The sequence below is a fragment of the Agelaius phoeniceus genome, chromosome 3 (assembly GCF_051311805.1).
Source record: "Agelaius phoeniceus isolate bAgePho1 chromosome 3, bAgePho1.hap1, whole genome shotgun sequence".
NCBI lineage: Eukaryota > Metazoa > Chordata > Aves > Passeriformes > Icteridae > Agelaius > Agelaius phoeniceus.
The window spans coordinates 19,049,070-19,069,872 of NC_135267.1; the positions used below are offsets into that span (position 1 = coordinate 19,049,070).

The window sequence follows — 20,803 nt, forward strand, 5'->3', positions numbered from 1 at the left end:
TAATTTTAAAGAAACCTCAGTACAAAGAATCATGAGATTTTACCCTTAATCTGTCATTCCATTTTTCTTGGCATTAATGCCTTTAGGATTTTGTCAGGAACTGTAGTAACAGGACAAGGAGTAAAGGGTACAAAGTGCAAGAGGGGAAATTTAGGTTATATAGTAGGAAGAAATTTTTTACTGTGAGGGTAGTGAGACACTGGAACAGGTTGCCCAGGGGGGTTGTGGATGCCCCAACCCTGGCAGTGCTCAAGGCCAGGCTGGGTAAGGCCTTGAGAAACCTGCTCTAGTGAGAGCTGTCCCTGCACATTGCAGAGGGGCTGGGACTAGATGATCTTTAAGGTCTATTCCAACCTCTTAATATTCAAGGATTCCATGAATTCTTGTTCTTCCAGACTAAAAGTGCAAAAAGTTTTCTCTAATGGTTTTCCCTGCAACATTGAAGCATGGACCAAGACAGTACAAATCTGAAAATTTCTTGTAAATATTTCGATATTAAAGAGGTTATATAAAAAGGTTAATTCAAATCAAACACCTTGAGAGATTAACATTTCAGTTTTCAAGATGAATTAGATTTGGCCTCTCTTTATGAGCTTACATTATGCCCTTTCCCTCTCAAATGTATTTTTCCCTCTCATTCTTAATTTAAGTACTCATCTGTGCTGCAGCTAACTTGGTAAATAAAGGGAATTATCCTGCATTTAAATGTTTGAAAGTTTTTCAATTAATAAACTTAGCTTTAATTTTCCCTATAAGTTCTATAATAATTAAATTGAACACTCAAAATCAAAAGCAAGAGGATTTTGAGGAGTATGACTTGTGCATCATAATAAATAGATAGTACAGGTGAATAAAGAATAGAGAAGTGCCTTTGGCTATTTTGGAGCACTATGATATGTAGTATCACTTCATGCATTCTGTTAAAACAATTAATACTTATAACAGAATATAATACAGTTTTTGAAGGTGAGGTTAAACTACTATAAGTTTGCTAAAAACAACAGCAGTTTTTTCCTCTTTTTTTATTTTACCTTATAACCTTGTTTTCCTGGTTCACCAGACTCTCCTTTTGAACCTTTTTGCCCCTAAAATAAACACAAAAACCAAAATAAATTAATAAATAGAGACTATTCAAAATTAAAATACAGTTTTCCCAAGCAGACATAGACTGCTGAGAGCTGTCTTGCTTTTCCCTCTCAACCCCCATTCACTACTCCTTCCTCACCTGTCTAGGAAACACTACATATTAAGTACCATGCTCAAAATCTCTGCTTCTGGATCTAACAAGGCTGCATTTCTAGGCAGGTTGGTATTACTTCTTATGTTATCCCATAAAAATTTCCTGAGGCCAACAGTATTTCTGGAAACCAGCAAAGAATATATTTTAAAAAAATCTTAGCTAAAATGAGACACAAAACATGTTAATTTCAATTCAGTATGTTACAGGTCTCCCAGGAAGCAAAAAAGAAGTCAAAAAGATCAAGGATTTAGGGAAATATTTAGAGTTTCTGGAGTCAGACCACAAATTATCCAGGACATGAATGAAGCAGTCCTTTGCATACTTTAATCCTCTCAGGACCACACATAAATTTTACAGTGAAGGTTAGAGAAGTAGCAAGAGATTTCAACAAGAAGAGGTTGTTTTGGCAGTCAAGAGTTAATAACCATAAGCAACCACAGTGATGCAATCTTTTTTGAAATTAGCAGGGAAATGTGCTTTTTCAAGTCAGTAATTACCCTCCCTAGTGCCTTGAGACAGCACCTCTGGAAGGAATGCTGGAACAAACGAGCTCTCTTACCTTCATACCCATTAAGCCAGCATGTCCTGGACGGCCAGGAGGACAAGCACTGGGACACTGGAAAAGCATTCACATAGTTATTACCACATAGGCTGAATAAGATTGTCTGAGATTACTTAAAAAGAAATAAAAACATGGACAATAATCTTACCAACAGGTCACCATCTTGCAGGCCAATCGTTCCCTAAATTAAATTAAATTTATCAAAGTCAGTAATACAGAAATAACCAGACATGAGTCATTAGGCAACACAGTGATTAGAGAAAACTACTACCTAAACATGGAATCAGAAATACAATCAACCAAAGGATCTCTCACATGAAAAGTACCTTAACATTATTATAGGACTGTAGGTTCCATCCTTTATTTTAGAACAGCTTTTAAAAAAACTCCAAAATATTTATTTTGCTTTTTAAACTACATCAAATATACCTTCTGTTAAATATAGAACAAATATGTCCAAACCCCATTAGTTTCCTACAGAAACCAAGGCAATTTCTACAATAAGAATAACTTAGTGCCATTCACCAAAAGATTCAGATCTTTACAGAGAAAATTATTTTTACAGGGAAAACAATTTTCCCAAAAGTATTGGTAGATGACAGTTGCAATAAACTAGACATCGGTGTGCAATGAGGTGGACTCAGTGGGGGGAAGGCCTTTTCTCATATTAAATCAAATACTTGATGGAAGCTAACAGGAGGTTTATGAGGCACAACAGGGAGAAAGATTATTTCACAGCAGCTGCTGGATTCTCTGAAGCTCTGTGGGAGGGAGCACACTGTTTCAGAGAAAAGCACAGGAGAGTTTAAGGAATAAGCTCCTTAAAGAATGGTCTTTTATGCACAAGGATTTTTAAAAAGCCAAGACTTATTTGGGTGGTAATGTTATCAACTGGAGTGGGACTGTGGCACTCCAGAAACCTAAAACAGACAAAACTTTAAGGAATAGAAGCACTATACACCACTGACTACTCTTTTCCAATTTACCATTCACATTTTTTGAAATGCTGCCTCCAATTCTCTGGCAACTTGCATTAAAACAAGAAAGATGGCATAAGTAAAGCATTTGTATTTAGGGTCTGTCCCTAAAGAGTGGGGGGAGGAGGTTCCCAGCAGAGGAATAGTACAGCTTTTAAAAAGACATCAGCACAACACCTTTCCCAGTGGTTTGCATTTCCCAGACCCCAGGCTGAGATGTGTCTGCCAAACTCTCCATTTTATTTCTCTGGGCAGGTAAATTGCCACAAGATAAAGGCATAACACACATCCCTCCTCCCCAGAGGTTAAAAAAAGATAGTTGCTTCCCTGGAGAGGCAAAGCACTGCTGTAAACCTTTCTTTTATTCCTTGCAAGAAGCAGATCTGATTGCAAGAAAGATATTAGAACTCAACCCACCTGGAAGCGTGTATTTCTGTCTCACAAGCCAAATACTTTTTTCTTCTCCTAACAGAGAAAAGCCTGCCTCTGCTGAGGTAATACCAGTGAGGCCCAACAAAGACTACATTTACAGTATTATGATTCACAGGGGAATTTAAAACCCGTGAATTTGCAGTTTACAGAAATAGGAAGGCATCCTGACAGAAGTTACAAAATTTGCATTTCTAACTGCCTTTTTTAACAATAAAAAATGGGAAACTTGCTTTCTAAGTGGAAGATCAAAATCTTTCTGATATCCTAAAGTCAGTATTCAGCTGTAGAACTTGGGGAGAAGATTTGTTCAAGCAGCAACAACACAAAATTCAGATGTAAGCACATATTAAACATATTCACTTACAGGAGGACCTGGAGGTCCTGGTAGCCCTGGTGGCCCTCTTTTTCCTGGATCTCCCTTAAAAAGGGTAAAATATTTTAGTTGATTGATAGTAATAATGACAAACAGTAGTCACAAAATCAGAGAGCACAACAACAGAGTGAAATTAAGTGGCTACAGAAGGACAGACTGGGTAGGCAGTTAAAACATCAACTCACAACATGACTCCCAGAACAGAATGGAAAAACTATTTTTTTCAGTAGAATGGCAGCCATGTTGTGAAATAGGAGTCACAAGAAAAGCAAAATATTTTCACCTGCTTTAGAAATATGAAACACCTGACCATAGGACTATCTATGCACTCCTCCTCTATAACTGCTATTAAGTTATGAACAAAAAGAATTATAGTAACTGGCAAAAGGAGAGAGAGGAGAAAATCCACTTTTTCAGAGCATAAGAGGAATTTCCGAGTTAGAATTTTTTCCCGTTTGTGAGATTTTGATGCTGAGTGCTCTCATAAGTAAAGACAATGTAGAACTTCTGCAAATTATTTTTTGAAGGTTTTTAATTAAAATAGATCTAATAATTGAGCAGAGACCATCTTTTAACTTAATATTGTCATTTCAATATTACTTTTTACATTTCACTAAGTCATAAATGCAATAAACAAGATTAATAAAGAAAAGTTATTAAATCTCAAAACATGAGAACTATAGAGCCAAATTTTCCATACAATGCATAATTATATCATGGGATTCATCATTACAATGTGTTATGGAGGCTTGGGATATAAATGGATTCAGATGCTGACTGCATGAATGGAGAATAGGCTCACATGCTGCTTTTGAAAAGGCATCTCACATGCAATTTCTGATTCAGGCAGTCTCTGAACTACCAAGTGACTGACAGAATGTGTGACAGTATGACAGAAAAATGCCATTTTATAAATAGCCTGTACACTTCCCTTGGTATCCATTCTTGCCCTTCCTACAGACAAGACAGTGAGCTAGATGGATCATCTTCTGAAGCAAATTTGCAGCTTTTATTATTCTTTTTTAAATTCATTTCTATAATTGCATTTAAAAGTAGGTTTTATTAAATAAAATTTTAATGCTATTTCAGATTTCAAGTAGAAAAGTACCAATTGGTTTCAGCTTCCATTTCAGTTAAGTGTGGTCAAAACAGGAGTTTGGTGAAACTGAGTGCACAGTTCAGCAGTAAGGTCAATAGATGGAGCCACACAAAGTGAGACAGAGAAGAAACACTGAATTGCCATGTGCACTGGTCTGCAAATGAAAATCCGTAGTTTGAGTAGTTAAGGTTTACATTTCCTGTATTTCTGTCAAGTTTGCTTTTTTATTTCAGCTTTCCTTGAATAAGAGAAGTAGAGTATGGGACACTCTGAAACATTTAATTCTAATCTGACAGGTGGCCCTGACTTTGCGCTACATGTTGTTCTTATTTCTGATGAGCTTCAAACATAATCCTTCTTCTACCATTGATCACTGCAGAGAAAAAGAAAAAACATTTGGAAATGCTGTGATAGCCCAAATACTATTTAGATGGCCCATTTTTTCTTTAAGTACCTTCTGTTAATTGAATAAACCTGCATTTTCAGCAAACACAGCAGTACTTACAGGTGGACCAGCAAGACCTACTTCCCCAGGAAGTCCTGCTGCACCAGCTGGACCCTGCAACAACCAAGGTAAATAGTATTTCTATACCATATAACACCAATGTAACCAACACCCAAGGACTGAGAACATGTAATTCTCACAAACAACAAACCATGCCTTCAGACACCAATATTCTTGCCCCATATACCACAGACCTACACAACACTCCAAGGGTAGCAGAAGAAAACATACATGATAGACATAGAACATCAGGATTAAACCCATCTCTTTTTTCACTGAATTACTTTTAATTACACTATAATAGCCTTATTAAATATTCAAACAGATTCATTGAACAGTATATTTATGGATTGTAAAATTGATACTTACAGGTGGCCCAAGAAGCCCCTTGCCCTGTGAAATATGGAAAAGAGAGATCAGAAATATGGGGAGGATTCCAAACTTAGTAAAGCTCTTTTCCAAGAATACAGTCTTTCAGATAAAAAAGGTGTAAAAAAGCCCCCATTTGATTCTGCAAAATTGTTTTGAAAACTTGTTTAACTACTGTTAAAAATCAATTTTATTATTAGGTAGTCGGTATCAGCAGAGAATATTAAATTACTGGTTAACTTGCCTTGCAGTACCATTACACATATTTATAAACATATATACTTCCACAAGGGAATGAAGACAGTAAAGGCTTTGTGTTTAGCTAATTATAAGGTACCCTGATAAATATATCTATGCTATAATAATTTCCTTCTAAAGGTACATTTGAATTTATAATAAAAGTGAACTTTTTTCCCCACATGCTTCCCTGAGGCCTAAATCCATTAAACTTATGGTTTTTGGTTATGAGAAAGAACACCAAACTTCTCCTGTTTATATTTTCCATCAGTGTTGTTCTGAATCATTTTAACGAGAAATGCCCAAGATATAATTGTGTTTCTGCCTATTTGGATGATATACTCCCTCTAAGAAAACAGATCCCTTGGTCTTGCATTACTAAAGAAAATGGAAAATTTTATGGAGAACAGTGTTGGTGATATATATGAAACACTAAAATGCAAATTCCCAAATATACTTAAATATTCAGGAGATTTGATGTAATAAGGCAACTGGGCTGAATGTCAATCCAGGGTTGTGTTTGTAATCCTGTTTAGAAAAGTCAGTATAACACAGGGAAAATTCATTCAAGCATTCATCAGAATCATTCCATTTTAACCATTTAATACACAGCAGAAATTAAGATTGCATAACCTACATAATGCCTTTGCTATTACTTCACACTTCCTTGCTACAATTCATCATATTATATATATCTATATTTGACTGTACAAATCAAACTTTCACTGCATCACATATTCAATATTATAATATCCCCTGCCTCTGAAAGAAGGAAACCACCTGCTTGCAGGTCTCATTGAAGTACCCCTTCCTAACACACCCCCTAACAGAGGCAGGGAAGGTCAATGATACCAAAAGAAGCAGCTACAGCTACTGTGACCAGCCCACACAGTGGCCCAGGAGAAGGCTCTCTCCTCCTCTGACCACTCCACTGCATCTCCTCACCTTCCTAGCAAAAAGCAGGGACTCTCCCCTAGCAAACAATGCGTCCCCACACAGCTACTCCACCCTTCCAGCCATGAACTCCCTACAAGCAGACCAAGTGGCAAAGCTGGGAGCAGCTCCAGGGCAATCATCAGTAAGGACAGAAACAGAGCAGCTCAGCAGCTCCTGTCCCAACCAGCTGCCCATGTTCCTTCCTCTGTCTGTTTCCTAAAGGGAAAGCCTCTCCACACAGCCTGGGACTGCAGCCTGGCATTTCCAGGGGCTTGCTGTGTGCTGTGGAGGTGCTCATCTGACCCATGGAGCACACGGAGTGCACAGCCCTGGGCAGCAACCCAGAGTCTGCAATCCCCTGCCTCAGAGGCACCTAGCCTGAAATCTGGTAAGAACCCCTGCTATCCACCACAAAGAGCCCAGTGTTTCCAAGTGCACCCTGTGCTGGACACTGTGTTTTAGCAGACCTTAAAATATTTTCAAATTCTCTGTCACTAAATACACACAGTCCTCCCCATATGCCACATCAAATATCAGCTCATAGAAAAGTTGGAGGGAATTAAAAGAGAGAATGGACTGAAGAGTGCAATACATATATCTAATGTAGCAGCCCCAGCTCCATCTACCAGGAAGGTCAGAGACAACAGCATATTTAAATTACTTGAACAAAAAAATTACTTGAATTAATCACAGAATTCTAAGAACTTTGTAACCTTGTCATTTAAAAGATTATCCACCAAAGAGATGAGACAAAGAGAATATATTAAAACAAAATTATGAAGCAGGAAAAAATGTAAAATATGGGGACGATAACTGAAGATTGCCAGGATACATTCTGGGGAAGAAGAGGTGATAGAAGCAGAGAAGCAAATGATAAAACTTTATGTCCTTAATATTCATTCTTGAAGATACCCAGAAGTCCTAACTTGGCTGATAAATATCACTAGAGGAGCATGAAAAACAATGATAATAATTTAAAACTAATTAGTGTTGTACCCAAGGCATCTGATTTTCTGTTTGTACTGAGCATTTTAACAACTTAAGAGTTTCTGTGAAAAATGAAGTCTTTGGATTACTATCTAGGGACTACTCACTTGCAAGAAAGCCACTGACAGTACTCAAAGCAGTGCATAATTACACCTAAGCATTCCATTAATCATGTAGACAGTATGCAGATTCATAATTGTGCTCACTGTGTTTCTGGTAAATGAGGTTTCATGGATCAAACCAAAGAAGTGCAAAGGTTAAATAGCCCCATTACTTCACATTTGTAGAAAGAGCTTCTCCAAATGTCTCTGAATCTGAAAATTAGAACTATTACACTCTGGCACTACCATTTCTACTTGGGTTTGTTGGGGGTTTTTTTCTGTTTTGTTTTTACAGTAGGTGGGTTCTGTTGGGGTTCTATAGGGGGGTCTTTTGTTTGTTTAGGTAACAGGGTTGTGGGGATTGTTGTTGTTGCTGGTTTGGTTTTTTATTTTTGTGGATTTTGTTAGTAGGTACAATCTCACTAAAGGTCAGATAACCAGTGCTGGCCATTTTGAGAATCTTCCAGTAGCTGCATGACTTCTTCAGTAACATACAGCCATTCACCAGAGGGAAAACTGCACTTATACAGGCTTCCCTAGGAGATTTATTCTGAATATTAATCTCTCTATATGGACTCAGCATGTATGGGTTAACAACCATGGAGCTACAAAATCAATCACTGGGCTTCTTCCTAACATGTGAGGTCTAAGGATAAATCTTAATAAGTACGAGGGAAATTACATGAGTTGACTAAGTACATCCATCTTTTCTCTTTTTTAAATAAATTGGAATTCTCCTTTCCTCATTATAAATATTCCTGTGGATTCACCTGAAAATACAAGCCTCAGTTGCTTATTAAGCAGAGGCAGAACAACTCCGAAGGCATTCCCTACTGAGGTTCACTGAAGCGTTATCACCTTAGGATTGAAAGTCTCAGGGCAAACAAAATCACTCAGCTTTGAACAATGCTCCAAAATCTTATCAGATTTATTGCTTTTACAGTTTCAAAACATGGTGACAAAAGTCCTGCTGCTCTGAAAAGAATCAGCATTCTACCTTGACAAGTTGGACCAGTTTCCTGCTTTCCCAGATTAACGTCTCAACCTCCAAATTGAGATTAACCCTCTTTGTACATCTTTTATGAATCCACTTATTCTGGAGGGTTTAAAATTACTTATTCTTGCATTATTCTGCAAAGGGTGAGCTAAAACCACATATGTTTCCCCCAACTCAGTTTTTCTTTTGGTTGACAGGCTAAAATGCCACAGTACTTCAACCAAGTATTTCAGTAAATCAGTTTTATTTCCCCATTTTTTCCTATCATAGAAGCACAGAATGGCTTGGTTTGGAAGGGAGATTAAAGATCACCTAGCTGAAATTGCCATGAGTAGGGACACCTTCCATTAGACCAGGGTGCTCAGAGCCCCATACACTTTGGCCTTAAACACTTCCAAGGATGGGCAACCAAATCTTCTCTGGGCAACCTGTTCCAGTGCCTCACCACCCCCACAGCAAAGAATTTCTTCGTAATATCTAATCTAAACCTACTCTCTTTCAGCTTGAAGCCATTTCCCCCTTGTCCTGCTACCATATGCCCTTGTAGAAAGTCCCTCTCCAGCTCTCTGGTAGGGTCCCTTCAGGTACTGGAGGGCTGCAATCAGGTCAGCCTCAAACCATGTCTTTTCTAGGCTGAACAATCACAATTTTCTCACCTTTCCTCATAGGATAGGTAGTCCAGCCCTCTGATCATTTTTTCCCATATGATCTGAGCAAACACACCTGACAGAGTTTAACTACCTTTTCTTTTCAGCTAGATTGTATCTAGTAATATACATTGCCTACAACCCAGAATTTACTTCCCCATCTAGTTGACATAAAAAAAACCAACAAAACAAAACAAAAACAAAGAAAACAAAAAACCCTCTCTAACAGAAAAATCTAGGGGTTTCAGTCTACCTAGAACCTACCTCAGTTCTGCCATTTTCTGTGACTAAATTCAGCTCATATATTGAGCCTGCAGACCAGCCAGCTGTTATATTAACTATTTTCCAAATTTTCAGGTAAGAATGAGCATTCATGAAAAATAAAGTGTCCACAAAGTGATTCACCTCGAGTTTGAACAGGTCTATAATGTCACATCTTCAAGAATAACTTTATAATTTTCTCTCTGGACAACTATCAAAATAATTGTTAAATATAAATCTAATGAAAGTTAATAGGAAAAGGTCAAAAATACAAATACACAAGGAGTGTTATACTAGAATACCATACCTCTTCTATTTAATTTAAATAATTTCACCAAATTTAATCTAATTTTTAATTAACTTTTAATTATATGCTGTCTTATTATAATTTATTCTAGCCATCTCGTTATTTACTCATCTTCCTTGAGGTTTTTCCTAAGCTAAATTCCTACATGCCAACCATCATTCACTTTTTCTACCAGCAAAATTCCCAAAACTTACAATTATTTTCAGCCCCTAAAAACGGATGTCAGATCCATCTGCATGCTAACTGGAACAGTAATCTGCATGTCCTTTCTCACATTTTGGCTGTTTTCATGCAGAACTGCAAAACAGTACAAGGAGTCTCACAGAATTTACACTTCAGTGATGCCATTTAAACACATGGCAAGAAGTTGAAAACAGGAATAGCTGTAGAATCCCATATGCAAATGAAACATGGGCTCTCTTGTCTCCATAGAATGTTCACAAAGAGATGGAAAAAAATGGTAAACGTCCAAAACTTGGGAATACGTCGCACATGCTCCTTTCTTTTCTACAGCATTCAAACCAAATATAACCTTTCAGTAATATTTACACACTTAGATATAAAGACAAAACTATTCCTTAAAGTACTGCTTTTGTAACTTCTGAGTTTTTTGAAACCTCAGAAATAGTTTTGGGCTTTTCTTCACTACATTTAATGGTAAGAAACCTTCATAATAATACTTAAGATGCAATATCCTCTTTGTATACTAAATGCATTACTTACTGGAAGTCCACGAGCACCTGGCAGTCCTGGCTCCCCCTATAAAAGAACAAAAATGAGTTTTTAAAAGGCATTAGCATCAAGTTTTTTAAGCAATATACAGGAAAATGTTCTCTCGCCTTTTGAAGGGTATCATTTAGCGGACATAGTCTGCAAGTATTATTAATTTCATTTGTGATATGCTGGTTTCAGTAGGACTTGATGGAAGGGAAAGACTTTCTCAGTAGTAAAAAGATACAGCCTCTGGCCTTTTATTCCCCCACCCCCCAAAACTCAAGCATGCTTCTTACTCTGACTTCTGATTTATATTTCATTTGTTTAACTGATGATGAAGTCAGGTTTCACTGTGCTGGTTCCCACTGCATATTACAATGGCACAATTGTAATACAAGATGGAAAGGGCCTCAACTTTACTGAAGATGCTCAAGCTTAATGTCAACAATGAAATGCCAGCCAGCATTCCTTACTGCTGGCTGTGGCAATGGAACCTTCTTTGTGCTGTGTGGAAAGGGCCCAGTACATGTGCATTCTGTAGGTATGTTAGGATTGTAAGAAAGGCATCTTATAAGTCACAGAGAGAAAAACAAAAATGCTGCTTTTAAAAAAATCCATCATTTCATGCATAATTTTGTTCCTACCTTCTGTCCTTTTGGTCCTGGGGCTCCACGTGAGCCATCGGGTCCTGTGAATCCCTTTGGAAGTAAGTTATACAATGTTAATGCAAGGGTTATGTGTTTTTCTTAATCACAACAGAAAACATTATACAACACAGAAAAATGAAGCTATTAAATGAAATTAGTAACTGCAGGAGCCTTGCAATCCAAATATTTATTTACGTGTACAGATAGAACTGCACAAGTTTAAAGTGCTAGCTAGCTTCTAGTGACAAACATCAGTGCCTGTGATCTGTATCTTCAAGAATTACTCAGTTAAATCACAATTAAATAAAGCATGTCATCTTACATGGTCTTATTTCCTCTTAATGGGAGATTGATGACTTTATTTCACAGCTAAGATTAAAAGCAAAAACTGTCAATGTTGTGTGTTTCAAATAAAAGTTTCATTGACAACAACAACACAAAACAAAACCCCAGAAAGCTGTCAGGCTGAATTTAAATTTACCCTTTGAATTTGTCTATTTGGCTAAAATTAAAAACTAACCATGACACTATAACAAGGAATTCATTTGGAGTTCTTATTTTTCCTTTTGTTTCCAATTTTATAGTCAGCTTATATGGCTTAGAAATTTCCTGATATCCAGGAGAGCTTTTCTTGTATATTTATCTATTACTTTTATTTTTTTGGTACACTTCCACTTTTTTTGGTGCACTTCCAGCAATTCAGTGTTCACACAATTCTTCCAACAATTTGATTTTGAAAGCTTACATGATCATTACAAGAAATTACTGTACAGTACCTTTTTACAGTCTATTAAAGCTGACACTGAAATAATTTTTGAAATAAAATGAAATTTAAAAAGTCAAAACTGCCTCACCAATTAACACAGAAGATATTATAAATCTAAAACACCAATTAAAGGTTGAATAGACAGTGGAAGTACAGTAAGGTCTCTTTTTTCTTCAAGTGAAAAAAAAAGGTTCAATATTTCAAGACTGTACTCTGGTATTAAATTTTTACTCATCCACTAATATGAGGGAATATACAAGTGTGAACAGATACCAAAAGCTGAGCTGAGTTTAGTGCATTCTGTTTCATGTGACTGTGTTCCCATTAATTTTGGCAAGGAAAATAAAACTATGCCTTAAGTGAAAATTGTAAGAGGCAATGCCTTTTAAAGCATCTGCTTATAGGGTTTTGACATGTACAAATGGGTTGTGGGCCTGTATTTTTTCAAGAAGATGTGAAGTGGTATTAGATTTCACTCACAAAGCCCATTTCCTCTTACAGGTATGAAATTTGAACAGTTTAGTTAAAGAGTCTTCCAGCTCCATGTCCACTAATTCTCTTCCCAAAAGCAAATTAAATATTAACATTTAACAGCACTGCAATCTTAAATAGATACTAGGCTTTTTCATTTATATAATTTGCAATACCCTCTAACACACTGGTTTATGGTATATAATCTTTATTTATGGTATTTTAAATTTTTAAAGTTTTAAAAGTTTTTGTAAATTAAACATAAGCTTGCCTCCCTCCTGGCATAACATCTAAGTTCTAATGCAAAAATCTTGCTTCATAACAAGAAGTGCTTTTTAACAGTTCTCTCAAGAGAGAGAAATATGAAGCTTCCAAAAAATGTTTGAAGGCATTTTTATAGCCACAAATTCATTCAAGAGGTATGACCTAACAGGCCATCAACACTAGATGACATTGAAACTTCAATCTTCTCTATTATTTTCCACAGGATAGGAAGATGCATCAGCAGACTTTCCTCATGCTCTTGCTGCTCTGCCCTTCGACCAGAGGTGGCTTCCAGAAGCCACAGCACAAGTCAAGCTGAGTTGAGCCATCTCTGAGATCACTGCCCAGTGCCCTCTCCAGGGCAGGTGGCAGCACTGACAGCCCCCGTGCTTTATTTATTTAGTCTTGAAGAAAGCAAACAAACAAACACGGAAATTCTAGAAAATCAAATGTACTCACATCAGCTCCTGGCTCTCCTGGCAACCCAGGGGATCCTGGTTTGCCTGCATCCCCATCTGGACCCTTCAGGAGTTAAATGGACAGTTAAACACGTTTCACAGAGAGAAGCAGAAACAAAACTCAGAATTTCTTCTCTCACAGAAGCAAACAAAAAGTAGCTGCAATCACTTACCGGTGGACCAGGGGGGCCCTTTGGGCCTCTCTCCCCCTACCAAGATATGAAAAGGAAGGTATTAGTCAGAACTGCAATAACCTTTTATGGTTTTTCATGAAAATCACTGATTTACAGATTACCAGAAAAAATCCTGAACTGACTCTTATTGTAGAAAATAAATATTAAATCCATATCATTTCTATTGCAGACTAACAGAAATCATCAGAGAAACTTCTGACAGGAATGAAGGGAACACATGTAGTAGTTCCTATCAGGAATAATGCCACAAATCCTTATCAGAATTTAGTATGAGTGGGCATCACTATGTAATCCCTTCTGAGATTAGATTTATAAAACCCTTACACCCCATTAATGGCAGATAATCACAGCATATGATGCTGATTACACAAAATAAATAATCCTTAGTTTTCTATACCAAAGATAATCTGAAAATCTGCTTCCTCCACTCACTCCAGCCCAGTACAGAGCATGAGACCCATCAATTCCTTCATGTATTTGCAGCCAAATTCAAACTCCTGAAGATCAAAGGCTGACAGACAATGCAGATACAGCTCAGAGCATTTCCTATTTCCTAGGCAGGGCATGGGAAGCACTTACATCAATGCCATCAATACCGGGAACTCCTGGTGGCCCTGGTGGACCTGGGGGGCCTGGTGGACCAGGGGGGCCTCTCTGACAAGGAGTAAAAAAAAGGAGCAATTAGAGCCTGTCAAGCCATGGAGCCTTTCTAGGGGGAACACAGCTAGAGGCTATCAGTTAGTCAGGAGGTCACAGCTGTGACAAGGACCTGCATCCTCACCCCATGTAAATCACAGGCCCTGTATCCTATTTTGACTGTTACTGTGAGGATTGGCAACACTGCCCTCACCAAAGGACTGGGGAAGGTGTTAAACTCCCCTCCCTGGGCCCAGCCTCTCTCCTGTGCCCACAGTGCTGCCAGGGCCAGGTGGGCTCCACTCCTCATCCAACAGGATCTGAATGTCCCCTGGCACAGCGTGGCAGAAATAAAAGTGATCTTTGCAGTTCGAACACCGAAATGCACCACACTAATTACTCTTTCTTTCAACACAAAGGAGACAGTTTTCCTAAGAGCTCATACTAGCAACGAAAATTTAAATCGCCCCTGCTTCACTGACAGGCTCAGCGGTTTCCCCTGGTTCCTCGGGATCACATTAACATCTACAGAGGCACTTTCTCAAAGCGCCGGGCTCCCGGGGGGAGGCAGCAGGCGCCGCCAGCCTGTGGAAACTCAGGGAAAGGCAGTTCCAGATCTCCGTGCCTATAATGGGGGGCTCTGTTCTCCCTGCAGTGAGTTCTGCCCGCGGCCCTACAACGGGGCTCTGTGAGCAGGAGGCTGCTCCGGGCCCTGAGCCTGGACCCTTCGTCCCCACAGCGCTGCTGCTCTGGACACATTTCCTCCACACACCAGAGTTCCCAGAAATATTCTGTCCAGCGGCAGTTGCATGTGGAGCTCAGCCCCGCCGGTGCCACCTGCCCTGTGCTCGCCAGATAGGGCACAGGCGGTGCCACCGCCCTGCGGTCAGCCTGCCTCGGCCGTGTCACCCGCAGCTGCTGGGGGGACACGGCACAAACACCTTCGGGGGTCGGCAGAGCAGCCTTCGGTCCCTCCCTCTGCGCCGGCACCCCGAGCTCCGTCCGCTCCCTAGCACTTACCTCGATTCCCGTCTGGGTCACCTGCGAGGGAGGAAAAATAAAAAACAACAAAGCAGAGTCAAAGTCAGAACAAACTTACTTGAGCCAGACCGAGGCAAAGCGCCTGCAGGAAGAGCCCCAGGGGCAGGAGGCGCCGGGCCATGGATGGAGGGAGCAGCCTGCGGCTGCCGGGGCGGGCGGGCAAGGTGAGCGCGGCCGGAGCCCCTCCCGGCTGCGGCCCGGCCCGGGGCAGGGTGGCGGGGATTGGAGGAGGGCTGGCGGCCGGGCAGGCGAGGACGGAGCGCCAGCAGCGCCTTAACCCTTTGCCCTGCGGCTGCCGCGTCGGACACCGACTCCGCGGTGCCCCTGGGCCTCCCGCCGCCAGGCTCAGCGCGGAGCCGGGGGCGGCCGCGACAGCCCCTGAGGGCAGGCACAGCGGCCGCAGGGACCAGCCGAACAGCCGCCAGAGGAGAGGCAGACAGCGAGTCACTCAAGGGTTAAAATGAGGCAGCGGCTGCTGCTCTGGGGCGTTGGATTGCTAAAAGCACCGAATAGCGGGCAGGTATGGTAAAAAAGAGCATCGGTGGCCAGGAGAGGGGAGAGATAATGAGACTCCCGTGGGCTGCAGCGGCGGGCAGGGCGGGACGGGACAGGACAGGACAGCACAGCACAGCACAGGTGTCTCACCCGAGCCGGCAGCTCGCCGCAGCCTTCGCGCTGGGGTCGCAGGGGGTCGCAGTGGATCACCATCCACTGGATCTCGAACTGGCAAAGGAGAAAAGATCATGTTAATTCGGGTCAGGGATCACGCTGACCGAGCGTGTAAGAGGTGGAATACTGGCACGCTAGGCAGAGGATTAAACGCTAGGTATTTCAATAGCTACAGGTGGAGCAGGGCTTTGCCCTGCATTCCCCACCCCTAACTGTGAAGGTATTTTAGAGGAGACGTAAACCGGCCGAGGTGCTGCCACTGCTGAAATCCTCTTTATCACATCTCTACTGTTCTGTTTGTTTACAGCCATCACGGTTTCCAGAGTGCTGAGACTGGAACACAACAGAAGGAATGAATACCCTTGTTTCTTTTACCTGTTAACTGACACCATCATTTGTGAGCCAATTCTTTCCCTCCTTTATCCACTTCTCATTTTTAAACCATCCTAATAATAGCCAATTGAGTGCCATAATATACATATAAAAGAACTAATACTAATTTACTACTACAAGGCAGCCATACAATAGCAAGAGCCCAAACAGGAGTAAGTTGTAAACAGTATCCTCACACTAAATCCAAAACACAGCTCTGTACCAGCTATGAAAAGAAGAGAGCTAACTCTGTCTGCCTTGAGGCTATATAAAACAAAAGGTGATAGGAAACCTCTCTAACTTTAAAAAAATTTAAAATAAAACTCTTCTGGTGGCAATGTAGTAAAAGATGTGACTGGCTTCCCATTGATTTAGGAGAGGTGAGAGAAGGGCAAATATGTTCTAGCCTTGCTGTCAAGACATCTTTTCCCTTGCCAGTATTTCACAATGATCTTGTTGATTAAGTTAAGATGATTTAAAGGATGCCATTATTTTGAAGACACCTCATGTAGGTATTCTGCTGTTATCAATATATAGCGTTATTAAAGAGAAAGTGCAGTCATAAAGTTTTCAGAAATGAACCTCAGATAATTTAGGGGTAATCATAAAGCAAAGATATTAAAATGTAACCTTTTAAACCCAAAGATGGTGTGCTAGTTTTGCCTGAGGTAGAGTTCATTTTCCTCACAGTAACTGTTATGGAGCTGTGTTTTGGATTTGTGTTGGGAGCAGAGTTGATAGCACAGGGATGATGATTTTGTTATTGCTGAGCAGTGCTTGGATGGAGTCAAGGCCTTTTCTGCCCCTGACCCCACCCCATCAGCAAGGAAGCTGGGGTGCACAAGGACTTGGGAGGGGACACAGCCAGGACAGCTGATCCCACTGACTAAAGGGATATCCCCAACCATACAATATCATGCTCAGAATATAAAGCTGGGAGAAGAAGGAAAGGGCAGGGGGAGTTTGAAGTGATGCTCTTTGTCTTCCCAAGTCACTGTTACATTTGATGGAGCCCTGCTTTCCTGGAGATGGCTGAACACCTGCCTGCCATTGGGAAGTGGTGAATTAATTCCTTGTTTTGCTTTCCCTGTGTGCATAGCTCGAGCTTTATCTAATAAAGTGTCTTTATCTCAATGCACAAGTTTCCTTACTTTCACTTTTACAATTCCCATCCCACCATGGGGTAGAATGAGCAAGTGGCCATGTGGGGCTTAGTTGGTATCTGGAGTTAAACTACAAGGAATGCTTAAAACCCATAGATCAGTATTCCTGACTCACATTTGGCAGGATTCCTACAGGATTTCTGTTTCATCTTTATTTCTTAGTCAGCACAGATATGATTAACTGTGTCTGACTGTTCACTGTTTTGTCATCTTAAGTTATACAGAAATTCCTGCAAATGCCCACCATCTTGGCACATCTCAATATCAACGCCATAATTCAGTTGTCTTATCAGTGTTTTTTAGTTGAGAGAGGTGAAGTTTAGGTAAAATGCAAATGAGACCTAAATAGGTAGGGTAGTATTTTCCATATAAAATCAGTCACAGGAATGCATTTAGCAGTACCTTAGGGGCTATTGCTGGCTTGGTGATGATCTAGGGGAAGTCACCCCTCCTGGGCAAGTACAACTCAGCTAAGCAATTTTTCATCTGGAGATTTTCTACAATACCTTGCCAACGACATCTATGTGTCTCCTAAGAGAGGTCTGCTGTCAACTGTTTGTACATTTGTTAAGTGACCAAGAATAAACTACAACTATTTAAATGCAACTCATTCCAGAGCTATTTTAAACACGTTTTTTCCATTTTTCGACATCTCTGAAACACGCTTTTAGAGCTTCTTTCTCCTTGCACCTTTTTTTTAAAACCTTTGAACATTACAGCCAATTCTGGTATTATTTGTCTTTCCATAGCTAGAGTTCAGCCTTGTGAATGTGAAATTTCACAGGGTGAGAAAAAAAACAAGATGTGACTTTTTACAGTACACAGACACAATCTGTTCTGTGGTGTAAATTAATCCCTGTTAAACAAATATTGACAAGCAGCTTCCTCTTAGATGCTACAAGTCATGTAGCTTCCCTGAGCTAGTTAGCAGCATGAAATGTCAATTAAATAATGACCAAGAGTCACTTCTAGCAAAGTGTTCAGTATCTATTATGAAAAAAACATGGTAATGCCTCTGAAATCACAGTAATTAAGGCAATTATGTAATCTCACAGAAGTTAAAATTTGAGCAGTAAGAAATTAATTCCCTTACCTTCCTATTATAGGCATGTAATTTAGGAGTAAATTCCTTTTCAGTTTTCAAATTATGCTAAATCTCATATTGCTTAGAGTTTATAATGGATTATATTAATTAATTTTTGATAAAAAGATAAAACTTTTTGATACTTTTACCTAAAAAAGAAAAGATAAAATGCAACTGTGAATCTGTTTGAAAATTTGTCCTCCATAAAGCATTCCAGAAATTCTGGAATAAATCTTTGTAAAGGCTGAAAGGGAAGATGGAGTTTCTAATGCAACTGTATCTATTATTCTCCTAGGCACTCATAGTAATAACAAGCAATAAAGAATCCCTTTTAAAATTATATGTGTTACAGTGCACCTCTGAGAAGTTGACCTATTCTGCAAGATAAATAGGGCCTTCACCAGAATGCTGCAAAAAAGAATGGGAAACACATAATTTATGTCCTTTTAAAATTCTCCCACTGGAAGTAATATACTTTAACAATGCCTGGGAGTGAATTAAAAGCTGTGCCTAGGGCATATTAAATAACCAAGTCTTTTGAGATATTTAAACTTACAGTCAAGCAAGTTAAAGACTAGAATAGCCCCAAACATAGATTTATTTACTCAATTTAAAGAGAAATAAACCACACAGGCTAAAACAGAAATTTCTGCAATATAAATAGACATTTTAAAATTACTAGTCCATCTGACTATGTAATTCCTTTATCATCATCTCAGACGTTATGGGGTTCGTAAATCTACATTATTGTAATATCAGGTTGAACCACTACCATTGCCTTTTTGGGCTTCCCAGACAGGCCATGCAATTCAGTTGAGTGAGTCCTAAGTCAGTTCTGTCTAAAATAAAGTGTAATTTTAGGCATCCAAACTCAGTTTAAGAATATGGTGTCATGCTTACTTTTTGTCTTCCCTGATAATTTGTTACAGTGCTTCATTATTCTTTTTGTCAAGAAGTGTTCATCGTACTCTTGTTTTAAAGCCTAACTTATGCAAAGATTTTACTTTTTTCATAAAATATACTTCATATGACCAAATCTTCCCAGAAACATGCTAAAGTTATAAACAAATATTTTGCATTATAAATGGTGAATTATAAAAATTCCTTAATTCCATTTTGTTCTTTCATCTTTAAAGGAGGTTGTCCTATAATTAATGTAGCCCTACACTGGTGCCTAAAGATGTACAGTCTTAAACCCAAGCCAGGCAGAACTTAATGCCAGACAGGTTTCCCTGCCAAATGCCTGCAGAGCCCTGGGTGATCAATGCTGCTCAGTTGTATACCTTGCTGAAAAGAGAAAGTCTCTGCAAAACACAGGCTGGAGAGGAAAGTGGATAAGATTCCAAGATTTCTCTTCTGCTTTTCCTCACTTCTTCAATCCTGGCCAAAGGTGAGTCAGAGTATCAACAGAAGGCCAAGGTGACCTTGATACCACATCTCACTCCTCACTTGTCAGCTGCCATTTGGAATCACTACTTCAAGAGGCAAAGGAACCCTCCTCGCTTCTGAAGGGATGACTCTGTGTCTAACTGGAGGGCACAGTTTGCTCTAGCACTGTATACCAGATGCTGTAAAATTTTTCCATTAATACCAATAGATTTCTCTGCATTTAATCTACCTTTCCAAAGAGGAAAACAATATTGGCATTTCACCCTACTAACATGCATAGAATATATGTAATGTGTAATGTTTTCATCATCCTACCTATCCATGCATCCATCAGTATTGCTCAGAGCAGTTAGCAAAGCTAAGATACATATGCTAATTTGTAATATGCTAATTGCCACATTATGAGCTCCAGCTGATTATTTTAATGACATTTTCAAATATTAACTCCTGTTTTCAACAGAATTAGTATAACTTTTCAGCTACTGAAACTTCCTCATCCACATCTATAACAGCATGTTGGATTGATCCCTTCAGACACATGAGGCAGCTTTCTGCTGGCATTCTCATGTAAAACTGATTTCAATCCTGCAACTAAACATAGAGAGGTGATGAAATATGAGATGCTTCTTTTGTTGCAATGTTTTCCCTTTCAGTTTTACACAACACTGGTTAACCTGTGTCCACGGGTTTTTTTGCAAACAGCGTGAGATATAGTTTAAAATTATGTCTCACTTCACTCTTTTACTTCAAAGTTGTAACAAGTACAGGGACATCTAGGAATTATCATTATTGAAATTTAGGCATAACGTGGGTCATCTCTTAACTTACAAGGTATAAGTGCAAAATTTAAAAAAAAAAGTTAACACTTACCTGCCAATGAGTTATTTTCTGCCATTTCTGCTTTC

The 20,803-nt window shown here is 39.4% G+C and overlaps 1 protein-coding gene across 3 annotated transcripts in view; it reads right to left on the bottom strand.

Annotated features, from left to right (window-relative positions):
* Positions 1-20,803, bottom strand: part of COL9A1 (collagen type IX alpha 1 chain) — a 61,797-nt gene that overhangs the window by 31,537 nt on the left and 9,457 nt on the right. For 2 of the 3 annotated variants that reach the window (XR_013181251.1, XM_054629798.2), the window contains exons 6-18: positions 15,867-15,944; positions 15,201-15,221; positions 14,124-14,198; positions 13,524-13,559; positions 13,352-13,414; positions 11,389-11,442; positions 10,754-10,789; positions 5,558-5,581; positions 5,189-5,242; positions 3,576-3,629; positions 1,951-1,983; positions 1,800-1,856; positions 1,032-1,085 (exon numbers count right to left, since the gene is read on the bottom strand). Coding sequence is in view for 2 of the 3 variants with exons in the window: in XM_054629798.2 (XP_054485773.2) it covers positions 1,032-1,085; positions 1,800-1,856; positions 1,951-1,983; positions 3,576-3,629; positions 5,189-5,242; positions 5,558-5,581; positions 10,754-10,789; positions 11,389-11,442; positions 13,352-13,414; positions 13,524-13,559; positions 14,124-14,198; positions 15,201-15,221; positions 15,867-15,944 (639 nt within the window). In the remaining variant the exon portion in view is untranslated. The remainder of the gene's footprint in view (positions 1-1,031; positions 1,086-1,799; positions 1,857-1,950; positions 1,984-3,575; positions 3,630-5,188; positions 5,243-5,557; positions 5,582-10,753; positions 10,790-11,388; positions 11,443-13,351; positions 13,415-13,523; positions 13,560-14,123; positions 14,199-15,200; positions 15,222-15,866; positions 15,945-20,803) is intronic. The other variant, XM_077174800.1, reaches the window with a different exon arrangement.